A 14,931-nucleotide genomic window follows, 5' to 3' on the forward strand; every position below is an offset into this window, starting at 1 on the left:
AACATGCAGTAGTTTTTGTGAATTACAGTATGTGTACAAGTGGACTATTGTGTTATCCAGTATGTGATTCTTTAAAATTAGATATTTTATGATAAAACTGTTAACAGTCATCATAAATCGACTAACTGAAAGTAACTAGTAGTTACTTTTAAAATTGCAGTAATCGGATTGCGTTACTGACTACAATTTTTTGGGATTGTGGGATATGTATAGGCCTATATATTTTTTATATAAGTGGTACTCAGTCTAAAAAGGTAGAAAACCTTTGCTGTATTTAGATTTCACATCATAGTTAGGAAACCAATCCTGGGCCAGTTTTAACTCATTGAATGCCATTTCAAGATGGCCCCCAAGTACCAGACTGCCACTATCCTAGATTTCTAGTGCACGGATCAATTTTTAGTGCACGGATCGTGCACGCCCATGCACCATATATGCATCATATGTGTAGTACTTTTTAACAGCTTTCAAACAAAAAAATCCGCTTGGAAATCCGTTCAGGCATTCATGAGATAGAAGCCTTCAAAGTCAGACAAAACAAACACTGCCACCTTCCAAATTTCTAGTGCACGGATCAATTTTTAGTGCACGGATCGTGCACGCCCATGCCTAGATCATGCACCATATGTGTAGTACTTTTTAACAGCTTTCAAACAAAAAAATCCGCTTGGAAATCCGTTCAGGCATGCATGAGATACAAGCCTTCAAAGTCAGACAAAACAGCCATTTTTGACATTTTGAAAGATGTGTTTGTTACGGGGCTAAACATGCAATTGCGCAATTGCGATCATGCCTAATACATTTGAGGCATTTTTAGATTTTTTTTTTTTTTTTTTTAAATTTGAAAAAAAAAAAAAAAATTTTTTTTTTTTTTTTTTCAAAATGGCTTCCAACTCGGGAAACTCGGGCTGTGGCAGCCTGGGAGTACTGTAATAACTCGTGAAACTCGTGCCTTGGCAGTCAATGAGTTAAGACGTGTGTTTGGTGGGGATCTTTTAAGTTTAATATCCTTCAAATTCTATTGGCTTTGCACAGAAACATACGGTAAAAATACTTTTACTTTTACTTTAAAAGTACTTTTCAAAGCCTGTACTTTTTACTTTTTACTTGAGTAATTATCTGAATGGAGTACTTTTACTTTTACCAAAGTCGTTTTTTTCACAAGTACTTTTACTTCTACTTAAGTACAGAATGCAAGTACTTTTCCCATCTCTGATGACATTAGGACTGTGTCCTAATGCTCGACTCTCCCTCTTCCTTCACAAAGGAAGCAACTTTGATCACATTCCACCAAGCAGTGATGCGCTCCATTGGAAGTGCAAGACAGACTGTATTATTGTAGCTATGGGTTCTGGTGTAATAGTGGTTTATTGTCGTTGGCCATTTTTAAAATGGCTATAAATAGAAAATGAAGGGTGATCTAACTTGTCTCTTTGGATTTTTTTTTCCTATGGCCCTAAGGTACTTCCATACCAAAGGAGAAGTAAATCAAAGTTTAGGGGTGGGGGTGGGGGGGTAAGTTACCCTGTTAAAACATATTATATTTTCATGAAATATGCATATTTTACCCTCCGCTGTCCTGTTAATTAATGAAGTATTGGGTTTTTTGCATTGAAACCTGTTTAGTTGAATTCCTAGACCCCATAAATGTACACTTTGACACCAATAATATTATTATAGCTCTAACAGAAGCAAAGTTGGGGTCTGGTGTAATAGTGGTTTATTGTTGGCGGCCATTTTTAAAATGGCTATAGATAGAAAATGAAGGGTGATCTAAATTGTCTCTTTGGATAAATTGTTTCCTATGGCCACAAGGTACTTCCATGCCAAAGGAAAGGTGAATCAAAGTTTAGGGGGAGGGGTGGGGGGGTAGGTTACCCTGTTAAACCGTATTATTTTTCATGATATTTGCATATTTTACCCCCCCGCTCAGGCCCGGATTTATATGACATGAGGCCCCTGGGCAAGGGGAAATAAAGAGGCCCTTGTGCGCGCGCGAAAATTCTACCTCCGGTCCACCTGACCACAACGTGACCTCACCTTCGGACCGGCCCGTGCATAATCTGACTGTGTATCCTCATTGGCTCATTGGAAGGGTCTAAAGCGGATACAGAATTGGAGTTTGCGTGCATGTGTGTAGCCTATGTGTGTGTAAAGTACCGGATACATAGAGTGGGCGGGCTTTAGACTGCACTAAGCTTTCAGAGCAGCTACATGCAGTGCAGCCAGCAGAGCAGAAGCTCTCAATAATAAAACAAAATGTACTGTAACTAAACACAAATATCACTTTATTTGGATTGCAATACTTTAAAATGTCATCATTAAATTTACTCATTCAGGGTCTTTTCAAAATGGCTTCCAAGTTCCACAACGCCTCCCTCTCCATAGACTTCCATGTAATTCATAGTGCACGGATCATGCACGCCCATGCCTAGATCATGCACCACGTGTGTCCACACTGTTCACAGCTTTCAAACAAAAAAATCCGAATGGAAATCCGTTCAGGCATTCATGAGCTAGCAGCCATTATGTTTTCTTGAAATGTAAACAAACATGGCTGCCATGTTTGTTGGTATGGGGTTAAACATGGAATTTCGCGTTTGCGATCATGCCTACTACATTTTTTGGGATCCAAAAAATATTTTTTGAATTTTTTTTTTTTTTTTTTTTTTTTTTTGAGGCCCCCCCTCCCCTGAGGCCCCTGGGCTCGTGCCCACCCTAGCCCAATGGTAAATCCGGCCCTGCCCCCGCTGTCATGTTAATTAGTGAAGTATTGTTTTTTTTGCATTGAAACCTGTTTAGTTGAATTCCTAGACCCCAAAAATGTACACTTTGACGCCAATATTATTATTATAGCTCTAACAGAAGCAAAGTTGGTGTCTGGTGTAATAGTGGTTTATTGTTGGCGGCCATTTTTAAAATGGCTATAGATAGAAAATGAAGGGTGATCTAAATTGTCTCTTTGGATAAATTGTTTCCTATGGCCCTAAGGTACTTCCATACCAAAGGAAAAGTGAATCAAATTTTAGGGGGAGGGGTGGGGGGTAGGTTACCCTGTTAAAACGTGTTATTTTTCCATGAAATTTGCATATTTTACCCCCCGCTGTCATGTTAATTAGTGAAGTATTGGTTTTTTTTGCTTTGAAACCTATTTAATTGAATTCCTAGACCCCAAAAATGTACACTTTGACACCAATATTATTATTATAGCTCCAACAGAAGCAAAGATATGGGGTCTGGTGTAATAGTGGTTTATTGTTGGCGGCCATTTTTAAAATGGCTATAAAAAGAAAATGAAGGGTGATCTAACTTGTCTCTTTGGATAACTTCTTTCCTATGGCCCTAAGGTACTTCCATATCAAAGGAAAAGTGAATCAAAGTTTAGGGGGAGGGGTGGGGGGGTAGGTTACCCTGTTAAAACGTGTTATTTTTCATGAAATTTGCATATTTTACCCCCCGCTGTCATGTTAATTAGTGAAGTATTGGGTTTTTTGCTTTGAAACCTATTTAATTGAATTCCTAGACCCCAAAAATGTACACTTTGACACCAATATTATTATTATAGCTCTAACAGAAGCAAAGATATGGGGTCTGGTGTAATAGTGGTTTATTGTTGGCGGCCATTTTTTAAATGGCTATAAAAAGAAAATGAAGGGTGATCTAACTTGTCTCTTTGGATAAATTCTTTCCAATGGCCCTAAGGTAATTCCATACCAAAGGGGACCTTTGCATCATGACTTGAAGTAAAATGTGTCTTAGAGCCTCCACTATATGTAAAAAACACAAAAACCGTCATAAGCCGTCATTGGCACACAGGGCTATTGGAAAAAAACCGTCATAAGCAGTCATTGGCACAGAATGAGATAAAATGTTTAATATAATAGTATGTGTTCTCACCCTGCTGGCACCCAGAACTATGCTCTTCTTGTCCAGATCCAGCTCAACCAGCAACTCCTCCACCGCCTGATAGAGAAATAACAGGAAATAAAACACATTCACTTAAGGTTCAACGTCCATAAGACAAAGACAATGAGCTCTTAAGGTGCGTGTGTGTGTGTGTGTGTGTGTGTGTGTGTGTGTGTGTGTGTGTGTGTGTGTGTGTGTGTGTGTGTGTGTGTGTGTGTGTGTGTGTGTGTGTGTGTGTGTGTGTGTGTGTGTGTGTGTGTGTGTGTGTGTGTGCGTACGTACCTTCCTCTCATCATGAGAGATGAACATGGACCCGTAGCGTTTCATGATGGGAGGGGACAGAGCCTGGAAGCGACAGCGGAAGTCACTGAAGGGCATGTGCTCTGGGTAACCTGGAAGATGACGATTCATAAATGAATGCACTGCTTTCTCATACTCCATTGTCACACAAAAGCATCAAAAATGGTAGATCTGCAAGCTCCAAACGCATCACATCGCGATGCGTTTTGAGCTTGTAGATCTAACATTTTAGTACCGACCTGTGCGGTAGATCTGCAAGGCAGACAGGATCTGCGTGGAGTGCAGCTGCACCCTGAGGCTGGGGATGTCAAACTGGCCGTTGTCTTGCTTGGCCAACACGCACTGCAGGAACACTGGCCTGGCCCTGCGGATCAGATTCAACAGGGCATCCTGGAGAGAGAGAGAGAGAGAGAGAGAGAGAGAGAGAGAGAGAGAGAGAGCGTAGTAGTATTATTAGTAATAATAATAAATAATAATAAAGCTTTATTTGTATAGCACCTTTCATGACATGAAATGCAGCTCAAAGTGCTTTACAGAGCAGAAAATGAAGCACAGTTACTTAACAGAAAAAATAAAATACACATGAATACAATAAAGCAGAACAATAAAAACATAAAACATTGAAGAACAATTTCAGAACAGTGTGGACGTCAATAGCATCAAAGAGATAAAAAAATAATTCAGCTAAAAGCAAGAGTAAAGAAATAGGTCTTGAGCTGTGCTTTAAAGCTATCCACAGAGGCTGCCTGTCTTAGGTGTAGTGGGAGTTTATTCCAAACTGTCGGTCCGTAGAAGCAGAAAGCTGCTTCACCATATTTTTTATATTTCATTTTAGGCACATCGAGTAGGTCAGCACTAGAAGACCTGAGTGGGCGGTTTGGAACGTATCTATGCAGGCAGTCATAGAGGTACGAAGGTGCCAGACCATTTAGAGCTTTATAAACAAGTAAAATAATTTTAAAATCAATCCTAAAAACAACCGGGAGCCAGTGTAGCGACGCTAAGACTGGAGTAATATGTTCTCTCATCTTAGCTTTAGTTAAAACTCTGGCTGCCGCATTTTGAACAAGTTGCAAACTGTCAGTTGTTTTCTTTGGCAGACCAGAGAGAAGTGCGTTGCAGTAATCAAGCCGAGAGAAAACAAAAGCGTGGATCAGCGTTTTTGCATCGTCCAATGTTAGATAGGCTCTAATTCGCGCAATATTTCTAAGGTGAAAGAAGGCAATCTTGGTGACATGATTAATGTGTGTATTAAAATTCAATTCAGCGTCAATGATCACTCCCAGGTTCTTTACAGAAGTGTTACTTTCTTTAGACAGGTTACCAAGTCTACTTATTATTGATTCTCTCTGCGCAGTAGAACCAATTATGAGAACTTCTGTCTTGTCCTCATTTAGTTTGAGAAAGTTCTCACTCATCCAGCATTTTATGCTAGACACACACCTCAGCAATGGGTCTAGAGCACAGGGGTCGTCCGGAGCTACCGAAAGGTACAGCTGGGTGTCATCAGCATAGAAATGGAAATTCACACCGTGAGCGGAAATAAGTTCTCCTAGCGGCAGTATATAGAGGGAGAATAATAAAGGACCAAGAATTGAGCCCTGTGGAATACCAGAGCAGATGTTGTGTTTGTTTGACTCAAAGTCAGCTAGATTAACAAAGTAGCTTCTGCCTGTTAGGTAGGAGTAAAACCAGGACAAAGCTGTGCCTGACAGCCCTACCCAGTGTTCAAGACGTTGTATTAGAATTGTAAGGTCAATTGTGTCAAAAGCCGCCGTTTGATCCAGCAGTAGGAGAACGGATACATTTTTGTTATCAGCAGACACCCTAAGATCATTAATTACTTTTAAAAGTGCAGTTTCTGTGCTGTGTCCTTTCCTGAAGCCGGATTGGAATTTGTTGTGCACCTTATTGTTCTGCAGAAATACATCCAATTGATGAAAGATAATTTTTTCTAGGACCTTGCCCAGAAAAGGCAAATTGGAAATGGGTCTATAATTACACAGCATGGACGGGTCGAGGTTGTGTTTCTTGAGTAAGGGCTTAACTACGGCCGTTTTCAGTGTTTCTGGAAAGACACCTGATTGTATAGAGTTATTTACTATTTTTAGGATATCTCCAATCACACAGTCTACAACCTCTTTGAGAAATGGCGTGGGTATTGCATCCAGCGAGCAAGAAGACGATGTCATTTGCGATATGGTTTTACGAAGTTCCTCTTCATCAATTTCACAAAATGATACTAGGCTGCCCCTAGATTTATCTACACTTTTACACATGGCACCATTAACCGCATTTGCATTTGTGACAGTATTATTCATAATACCAGCTCGAATGTTCACAATTTTGTTGTCAAAGAAGGATGCAAACTCATTACACTTTGCTTTAGAGGCAAGGAGTGACTGCTTGTAGGACTGGGGGGGGTTTAAGAGGCGTTCAATAGTGGAGAATAAGACCCTAGCATTGTTCTTGTTCTCATTAATAATTCCGGAAAAATAGGCCTGCCTAGCCAGACGCATGGTTTTATTGTACGTGGCTGTTAATGACTTAAAAATCTGTAGATGGATAGTTAGTTTATTTTTTCTCCAAGCTCGCTCTGCTTTGCGGCATTGTTTCTTGAGTGAGCGTATATGATCGTTTATCCAGGGTGTTTCTTTTACTTTATGTTTCTTTTTAGTTTTCATAGGAGCCACTATATCCAGAGCTGACTCTAATTTAAGATTAAAATGTTGAACCATATCATTTACTGAGGGAATATCAGGAAGGGGGGGTGCACATGCAAGATGGCGAGCAAACTCTTCTGCTGCCGATGCCCTGAAAAATCTCTTTTTTATAGTATATTCTCTATTGTATTTTTCTAGATCAGAGACAGTCATATTAAAACACAGTAAATAGTGGTCCGATAAGTCAGGCTTAGCGATGATCCTGTCCATAGAAATACTTAGCCCTTTAGAGATCACCAGGTCTAGGGTGTGGCCCTGATTGTGGGTTGGCCCGGTAACATCGGGATACTCAAACTTCTGAACCAGTGGGCCACATTACAAAAATGGCAAGGGGCCGCAGGCCAGTTGATAAAATTACATAATTTGATTAACTTCTCTCTTTTATTTGCTTTATTCCACATAACTTAAGACAAGTGCAATGTGCCTTATTTTATGGCTTGGAATTCCATTTATATTCTGTCAATGACACAATTTGTAATCAAAGTAATTTGCAAAATGTTCTCTCATTTTAATAATTCTATGCAATTAGCATATTCCACACAAACAATAAAACAAACTAATGTAGTCTACATTTGTCTGCTATTTGTCTGGGTTGATATCTATCTGCCTGCTATCAAGTGGGATAACGTTAAAGCTGAGCACATCTCTCTTTCAATTGCTTCTGTTATTTATGACTTGGTCCACATTCGACACAAATGGCTTTTTACAGAAAATAAACTTAGAAAATAGATAGTTATGGCTAAGGAAAATCAAATAAAATCAAACAATCTACTTAAAATAGATTACCCAGACTGTTTAGCTACCAAATGACTATAAGTAGAGCTACAGTTACATCTCTTTCATTTGATTTGCATTACAATGTCGTTTTGGGTATGCTAATTAGTTGGACAGAGCCACTGGTAAAAAAAAATGAAGAAGAAAAAAAAAAAATCGATTTTATTGGCCACTTTCAAGATGTTTTGGCCATTATCTCAGGAACGCAAGGTCCAATCTGCTCAGTTTAAAGCTTGTTGGATGCGTGACTTTGAGGACATTAAGCTGGTGGGCCAGTCAAAATTGTGCCGCGGGCCGGAAGTGGCCCGCGGGCCGGAGTTTGAGTATCACTGCGGTAACATGCTGAACAAAATCAAGGGAATGTAATAACTGTAAGAAACTCATAGCAGTAACATCTGTAACAATATCCACATGTAAATTTGCATCGCCAGCAATCAAGGTTCTCTCATAGTCAGTGGAACAGATAGATAAAAGTTCTGATATTTCTGTAAGAAATAAGGCTTTGCTACATTTTGGTGGGCGATATATGGTAATCATTAGAACAGAGGATTTACTCTCAAATAAGTTAGCTTGGTATTCAAAGGATGAAAAACTTCCAAAAGACAGGTTCTTGAATTTAAAGATGTCAGAGAAAATGTACGCCAAACCTCCACCTCTTTTTCCTTCGCGCACTGATTGAATAAAATGATAGTTTGGTGGGCAGGCGACGCCAAGTGCAACAGCTCCATCTGTGCCCAGCCAAGTCTCTGTTAAAAAGATTATATCTAGCTTCTCTTCACAGATTAGATCATTTACAGAGGAGGGCTTGTTTAAAAGTGACCTGATGTTAAAGAGGGCCAGATTTATTTTTTGACATTCTACTGTACTATAGTCCCTACAGGGTATGTAAGTTAAATTTGCTAGATTAGCAGAGCCACTGCTTGTCCTGGACACTCTATTTGAAATTACAGTAGAAATATTGTGAGCCTGCTTAGTAAAAGCGCCTAGAGGAGCATCGGGTCCAGATACGGTTGTTGCTGGGTATAATATCGGACCCAACTGATATCAGTGGCTGAATGTATTGTTCAGCTGGGAGGCCATGTATTGGCCCAGTATTGTCCCAGCTCGTTGAGGTCGTGGAGCCATGTTCAGCTGGGAGGCCATGTTTTGGCCCAGTATTGTCCCAGCTCGTTGAGGTCGTGGAGCCATGTATTGTCCCAGCTGGGAGGCCAGGTTCTTCTTTCGTTTAGGTCGTGGAGGGATGGGTGGGGGCGAAAGAACCCAGGCCACAGATTTCTGGGGCATGGCAGGGTCAGTTTCGTCCGCTTTCAAAGATGGTGGTTGTGGAGCCGGGCATTTGGCCGGTGGCGGTTGTGGAGCCGGGCGTTTGGCCGGGCGTCTGGCCGGGGTCATTTTAATCCCTGTGTTAATTAATTCATTCATCCCATTCGTGAAATCTAGAAGGGGCATTGGCGATAGGGAGAAAGATTGGGAAGATGGGGCTTGTTCTTCCACGGTTGACTCTCCAGCCCCTTCCTCTTCCTCTGTCGACTCATCGGTTGACTCTCCAGCCCCTTCCTCTTCCTCTGTCGACTCTCCGTTGTCTGTTGACAGTTCACTCTCATGGTTCGAGCCAGCCACGGCTGAGGCAGGGAAACCATAGAACGTTTCTTCGTTACTCTCCTCTTCCTCTGTCGACTCTCTGTTGTCTGTTGACAGTTCACTCTGCTCATGGTTCGGGCCAGCCACGGCTGGGGTAGGGAAACCAGAGAACGTTTCTTTGTTACTCTCCTCTTCAAATATTTCCCTGATCAACCCAATCTCTGCATTGACGTCATCTGCTTCTTCTGTGGAGTCTTCCACATTCTCGTCTTTGGCAGAGAGGGCTTTGGCAGGGACAACGGTGTCTGTTGTTGTTTTGAAATCTCCTCCGTTCGCCAAGGCCGTTCCCCCCTCGGCCGGGGGGGGCACTTCGGTAGCCAAAACACCATCTTTTGCAGCTTCAGCAGGGGCAGCTAGTAGTACTAGAAGCTCGGCCGCCGCCGAGCGTCTATTCGAACATTTAGTCGAACATTAGTCGAACGTTTTGCGCCGGTTCTGGAAAACCGCACATCGGGTCGGGTCGAGGCCCGGTAATCGTTTTGCGGCGGTTCCGGAAAACCGTGCATCGGTTCGGGCAGAGGCCCGGCACTGCACTCTGCGCCACGGTGGGGGATGCGCATGCCAAATCTGAAGCCGGTGGGACGAACGGTTCTCGAGATACGCGGATTACATCTACACATACACGCACGCCCACAGAGATTTCTTGCATTTATAGTAAGATAATATGCAGTATAGACTGGGATCAATACCATTTTCTGTTTTCTGATCGGGTCGAGATAGTAAATAACGTCATCAGGCGGCCGGAAACCGAGAGCGCCGTGGACCTCTGATATGATTCCCCTATAGCAGGGGTTTTCAAACTTTTTTGACTCAGGGCACCCCTGTCAATAACCTTTTCATCCACGGCACCCCTGAATTACTCTATACATTTTTTAGACACTTGCTCTACACTCATGTCATCAACATGGATCTGTCCCATTTAGCGCCACCTTCAGGCCGATTTTTTAAAACACATTTTTGGACACTACTCCTACAGATTTTGCCCTAAAATCACGCAAATCGCTACACAGCATGTCTACACTCATGTCATCAAAATGGATCTGTCCCATATAGCGCCACCATCACGCAGATTTTTTTAAACACATTTTTGGACACTGCTCCTACAGATTTTGTCCTCAAATCACGCAAATCGGTACACAGTATGGCTACACTCATCTCATCAACATGCATCTGTCCCATATAGCGCCACCATCAGGCCGATTTTTACATACACATTTTTCCACACTTCTACACATTTTTGGCCTAAAATCACGCTGCGACCTGACGGTCGCTTATCTCCCAATTAGGGAGTCTTACTGGTATTAGGGTATTCACTGCCTGCAGTGAGAATATATAGTAGGATACTCACTGCCTGCAGTTTGACCGCTACGCAGTGGGAGTGTCTGCGTATGGCCGCCATGCCGCCGCTGAATGTCTTCCTGATGGTCCCGTTCCTCTGCAGGCAGCGCTGGCTGTTCCCCTCCAACCCCCCCAGACCCCGGACCAGAGGGGGCACCGAGGACCTGGGCGAGAACAGGGCCTTTACCACCCCTCTGGAGAGAGATGAGGAGAGGGGAGATGGAAAGAGAGAGAGAGAGAGAGAGAGAGAGAGAGAGAGAGAGAGAGAGAGAGATAATTTGTCAGAAATACAAGGTCATAGACCAGTGATTTTCAGCATTTTTAATTTCCTCTCAGTTTGATATGCATAGCCCTTTTACACAGTAAAATACTAACTCTGAGAATGTACAAATTCATGGGTTTCATTTGTAGTCCTATTACAATGTTGAGGACCAACACAGGTGTTCTGATTGGCGAAGGTAGAACATTAGTTCTATGCCGATCAGACAAATTGAAACACCTGTGTTGGTCCTCAACATGGCCGTTTAGGACTACAAATGAAACCCATGGATAGAACCAAATTTCAATACGGGAGTATAGCATTATGACAGCTCAGCTGGAGCCAGAAGTCAGCCCGTTGTAGACTTGTCATAAGATGCCATCACAGGCTGGCCGCATGAAGTCTGACATCCACACGGGAGCTACAGTATGGCGTAATATCTAGCCTGTTCAAGCACATGAGAGGACATTTTGGCACTCGAGATGGAGAGACGGGTTCGAATCCCAGGTTAAGACATACTGTACAGTAGCCAGGTCATTCACGAATAGTGATTTTCAGTATTCAAATTATTCGACCTCAAAGTATTCGAATAGTCGAATATTCGACGATCTACACGATCTACATGCTCACAACGCCTCGCAACGCGAGGCGTTGTGAGCATGTAGATCTGCTATTTTCACAATATTTATCAGTCACATTAAACGTAATGACCTACAATTCCAAGTGCTTGTCAGGGTGAGGGTCCCCAGTTCAAATATGTTTATTTTGGGGGTCAGGGCCTAAAAAGGTTTGAGAACCACTGGTATAGAGCATTTACAAATTCCTCCACCAGGGGCATTGACCAAAAAAAAATTAAAGAGAGAATATTCGACTTCGGTGAACAACGTTGAATAGTGACTTTGATATTCGAATATTCTAATATTTGGTGAATGCCCTGCTGTACAGCAACACAGACTTACATGGTTGAGTTCTGGAGCAGAGAGATGGCGTTGAGGGCAGACGGGTTGTTCTGGATGAGCGCGAACCAACCGGTCAGGTCGTAGCGGACCGGGTCAGCACCCATCAGGTGGTTGACCTCGCACTGCAGCGGCTGCTCACACTGACGCACTGGGGGGAGGGGGAGGGGGGGAGACTATATTAATACACTCACATTATTTATGGCTGTTGAAAATGACCTCTACCAAATATAAACGTCAGTGTTTGTTGCTCTGACTGGCTTGGTTTCAGCGTCGACGACACACCAGCTGTACCAACCCGGAAGCAACAGCAGCACTTATTTATCGCTTGGCTCAAATTATGGTTGTGAGAACCTGCGTATTTTTGTTTGTTTTTTAGACATGTGAGGTTTCCACTCAAAAGAGTGGATATTTTACATACGTAGATGGCACTGTTACTTCTTGAAGTTGAAATAAATAAACAAAAATAAAGGGGGATGCTAGTCCATTCAGGGCTTTAACAAATAAATAATAAACTTTTCAAATCACTTCTAAGTCTGACAGAGAGCCAATGACGGAATCCCATGATATGCTTTTTTTCTCCATATTTTTTCTGTTCTTTTCTCCGTTTGAAAAGGCACCAAGTGCACCAAGCGCTATGAGCTTGTACAGTAGAGCTGCTATTTTTGAAAAGGTTATGTGCAAATCTTTGAAGATATATATAAGCGAACAACTCAAATATTTTGCTTCTGGGGGTCCCTGGAACAAAATCTTTTCAGGTGGAGGTCATTCTGGGGGTCCTTGACATGAAAAGGTTTGACCACCACTAATATAGAAACTTAAGTTTTTCAGAAAACTATTTGGATTTAGAAGACATAGGGATATACTGTAGTGTAACCGTAATGTTAGAGCACATAACGGTATAATATAAGAATGTTAAGATAACATGGCATCTCACCAGTGTTACTGTAGTAGCCACACACTCTCTCTGTTAGAGCCTATAGCGGTATAATATAAGAATGTTAAGATAACATGGCATCTCACCAGTGTTACTGTAGTAGCCACACACTCTCTCCAGCACTGTGCTCTCTGTAGAACCAGGGCTCACCATCTCCTCATCCAGCAGCCACAGCAGACCCCTGGGTTCTCCGTCTGCTGCCCGTAACTTATACACGCATACGCGTACGCACACACACACACACACACACACACACACACACACACACGCACACGCACACGCACACGCACACGCACACGCACACACACACACACACACACACACACACACACACACACACACACACAATGACACAGGTGTAGTTAGAAACCATACATTTTCAGTCTACAAGCTCACGACTGCTACTTTCGCAGAATTTTCCATCCAGAGATAGTGATGCACATGTGTGTGTGTGCGTGTGTGCGGCCGTGCGCGTACCTGTATAGCAGGTTGGTCGATAGCAGACACCACCTCAGCTGGACTGTTCTCTTGACTCTCCAACTGAACAGGAACCTTTTCCTAAAAAACAACCAGAACATGCTATATTAGGGTCTGTGCGTATGTACTGTACCTGTCTGTCTGTGTGTATGCTCATACACAGTACACAGTAGTACCAGGGGCCCAACATGGGGCCATGGTGTGGCTATTCTGATAGCAGACTGGCGACTGCTGACCAGGTTTGGTGCGTATCGGAGCAACAGTGCGCCTCGCAGGTCTGCATGTTACTGCGAGCAAATACATATTATTTTCGGGGTCCTTGACATGAAAAGGTTTGACAACCACTGACATAGAAACATGTTTTTTCAAAAACCTTAGAAGGATTTAAAAGCTCTGCCTCAGGTCTTAATGGGCTAATATAGGATGGCTTCTATTTCAGCATGCTAACTTTAAAGATATATATGTATATTTTATGTTTTAAGGTTTTTATTAAGTATACAGTACATATGCCTCTTTTTCTTTTTACATACATACAGACAAACTTCACAGTAAACATAACAATACGGTAAAAACACAACACCACATAACACAACAAAACCTCCTGGGCCTGTGGGCACTGGACCACAGACCCACTTGTATAGTCGGCCCACCAAATAATTGACTCTACAAATCATATTTCATAAAGCTGTGTGGTATGATGTGTTACCTGTGTGTATCTCTCCAGGGTGTTGTTACTGAAGGTGTGTGTGTGTGTGTGTGTGTGTGTGTGTGTGTGTGTGTGTGTGTGTGTGTGCGTGTGTGTGTGTGTGTGTGTGTGTGTGTGTGTGTGTGTGTGTGTGTGTGTGTGTGCGTGCGTGCGTGCGTGCGTGCGTGCGTGCGTGCGTGCGTGCGTGCATGCGTGCGTGCGTGCGAGCGTGGATGTGCGAGCGTGGATGTGCGTGTGCGTGTGTAGTCACCTGTGTGTATCTGTCCAGGGTGTTGTTACTGAAGGTGCGTGCGTGCGTGCGTGCGTGCGTGCGTGCGTGCGTGCGTGCGTGCGTGCGTGCGTGCGTGCGTGCGCGTGTGTAGTCACCTGTGTGTATCTGTCCAGGGTGTTGGTGAAGGTGTGTGTGTGGTAGTGCTCCAGCAGTCTCTCCTGCAGGTAGTTGTGGCAGAGCTCGGCCCAGCCGGCGGCGCGCTGCTGCTCCTGTTCTCCGCTGTGCCTGGGGTTCCTCATGCCGGGCGTGTCCACCACCATGACCGAGCCCAGCGTCATCAGCTGCTGGGAGCTCAGTGCCCTGGGAGGCGGGAGCACGCACAGTTACAACATGTATACAATCATAGACATACGGTAGAAACCCTTTTGCAAATTTCAAAGGGTTTTGATACATACGTACATAGCTTTGGTTTTCTCTCAAGCAAAAACTTTTATCTGTACTTGGATTCAGAAATCAGGCAAAGGGAGAACTGGACTGGAGCCCAAAAAAGTTTGAGAACTACTGGCCTAGTTGGCCTTATTGTCTGTGCAATATTCATATTTATAATCCTTTTATGTGATCTTCCTCGTATACTGACCTAGTTGGCATTCCTGTCTGTGCAATATTAATAGTCCTTTTATATTTATACTATGTGGGAGTGTCT

The 14,931-nt window shown here is 42.9% G+C and overlaps 1 protein-coding gene across 1 annotated transcript in view; it reads right to left on the minus strand.

Moving 5' to 3' along the window:
- myo18b (myosin XVIIIB) overlaps positions 1–14,931 on the minus strand; it is a gene marked incomplete at both ends in the record, with an annotated part of 70,254 nt that overhangs the window by 40,030 nt on the left and 15,293 nt on the right. The window contains 8 exon segments of the mRNA XM_080742872.1: positions 3,898–3,963; positions 4,189–4,298; positions 4,446–4,596; positions 10,693–10,876; positions 11,901–12,048; positions 12,921–13,041; positions 13,312–13,392; positions 14,384–14,588. Coding sequence (XP_080598998.1) covers positions 3,898–3,963; positions 4,189–4,298; positions 4,446–4,596; positions 10,693–10,876; positions 11,901–12,048; positions 12,921–13,041; positions 13,312–13,392; positions 14,384–14,588 — 1,066 coding nt within the window.

This window comes from Nannobrachium achirus (genome assembly GCF_963921795.1).
Source record: "Nannobrachium achirus genome assembly, chromosome: 15".
Classification (NCBI taxonomy): Eukaryota; Metazoa; Chordata; class Actinopteri; order Myctophiformes; family Myctophidae; genus Nannobrachium; species Nannobrachium achirus.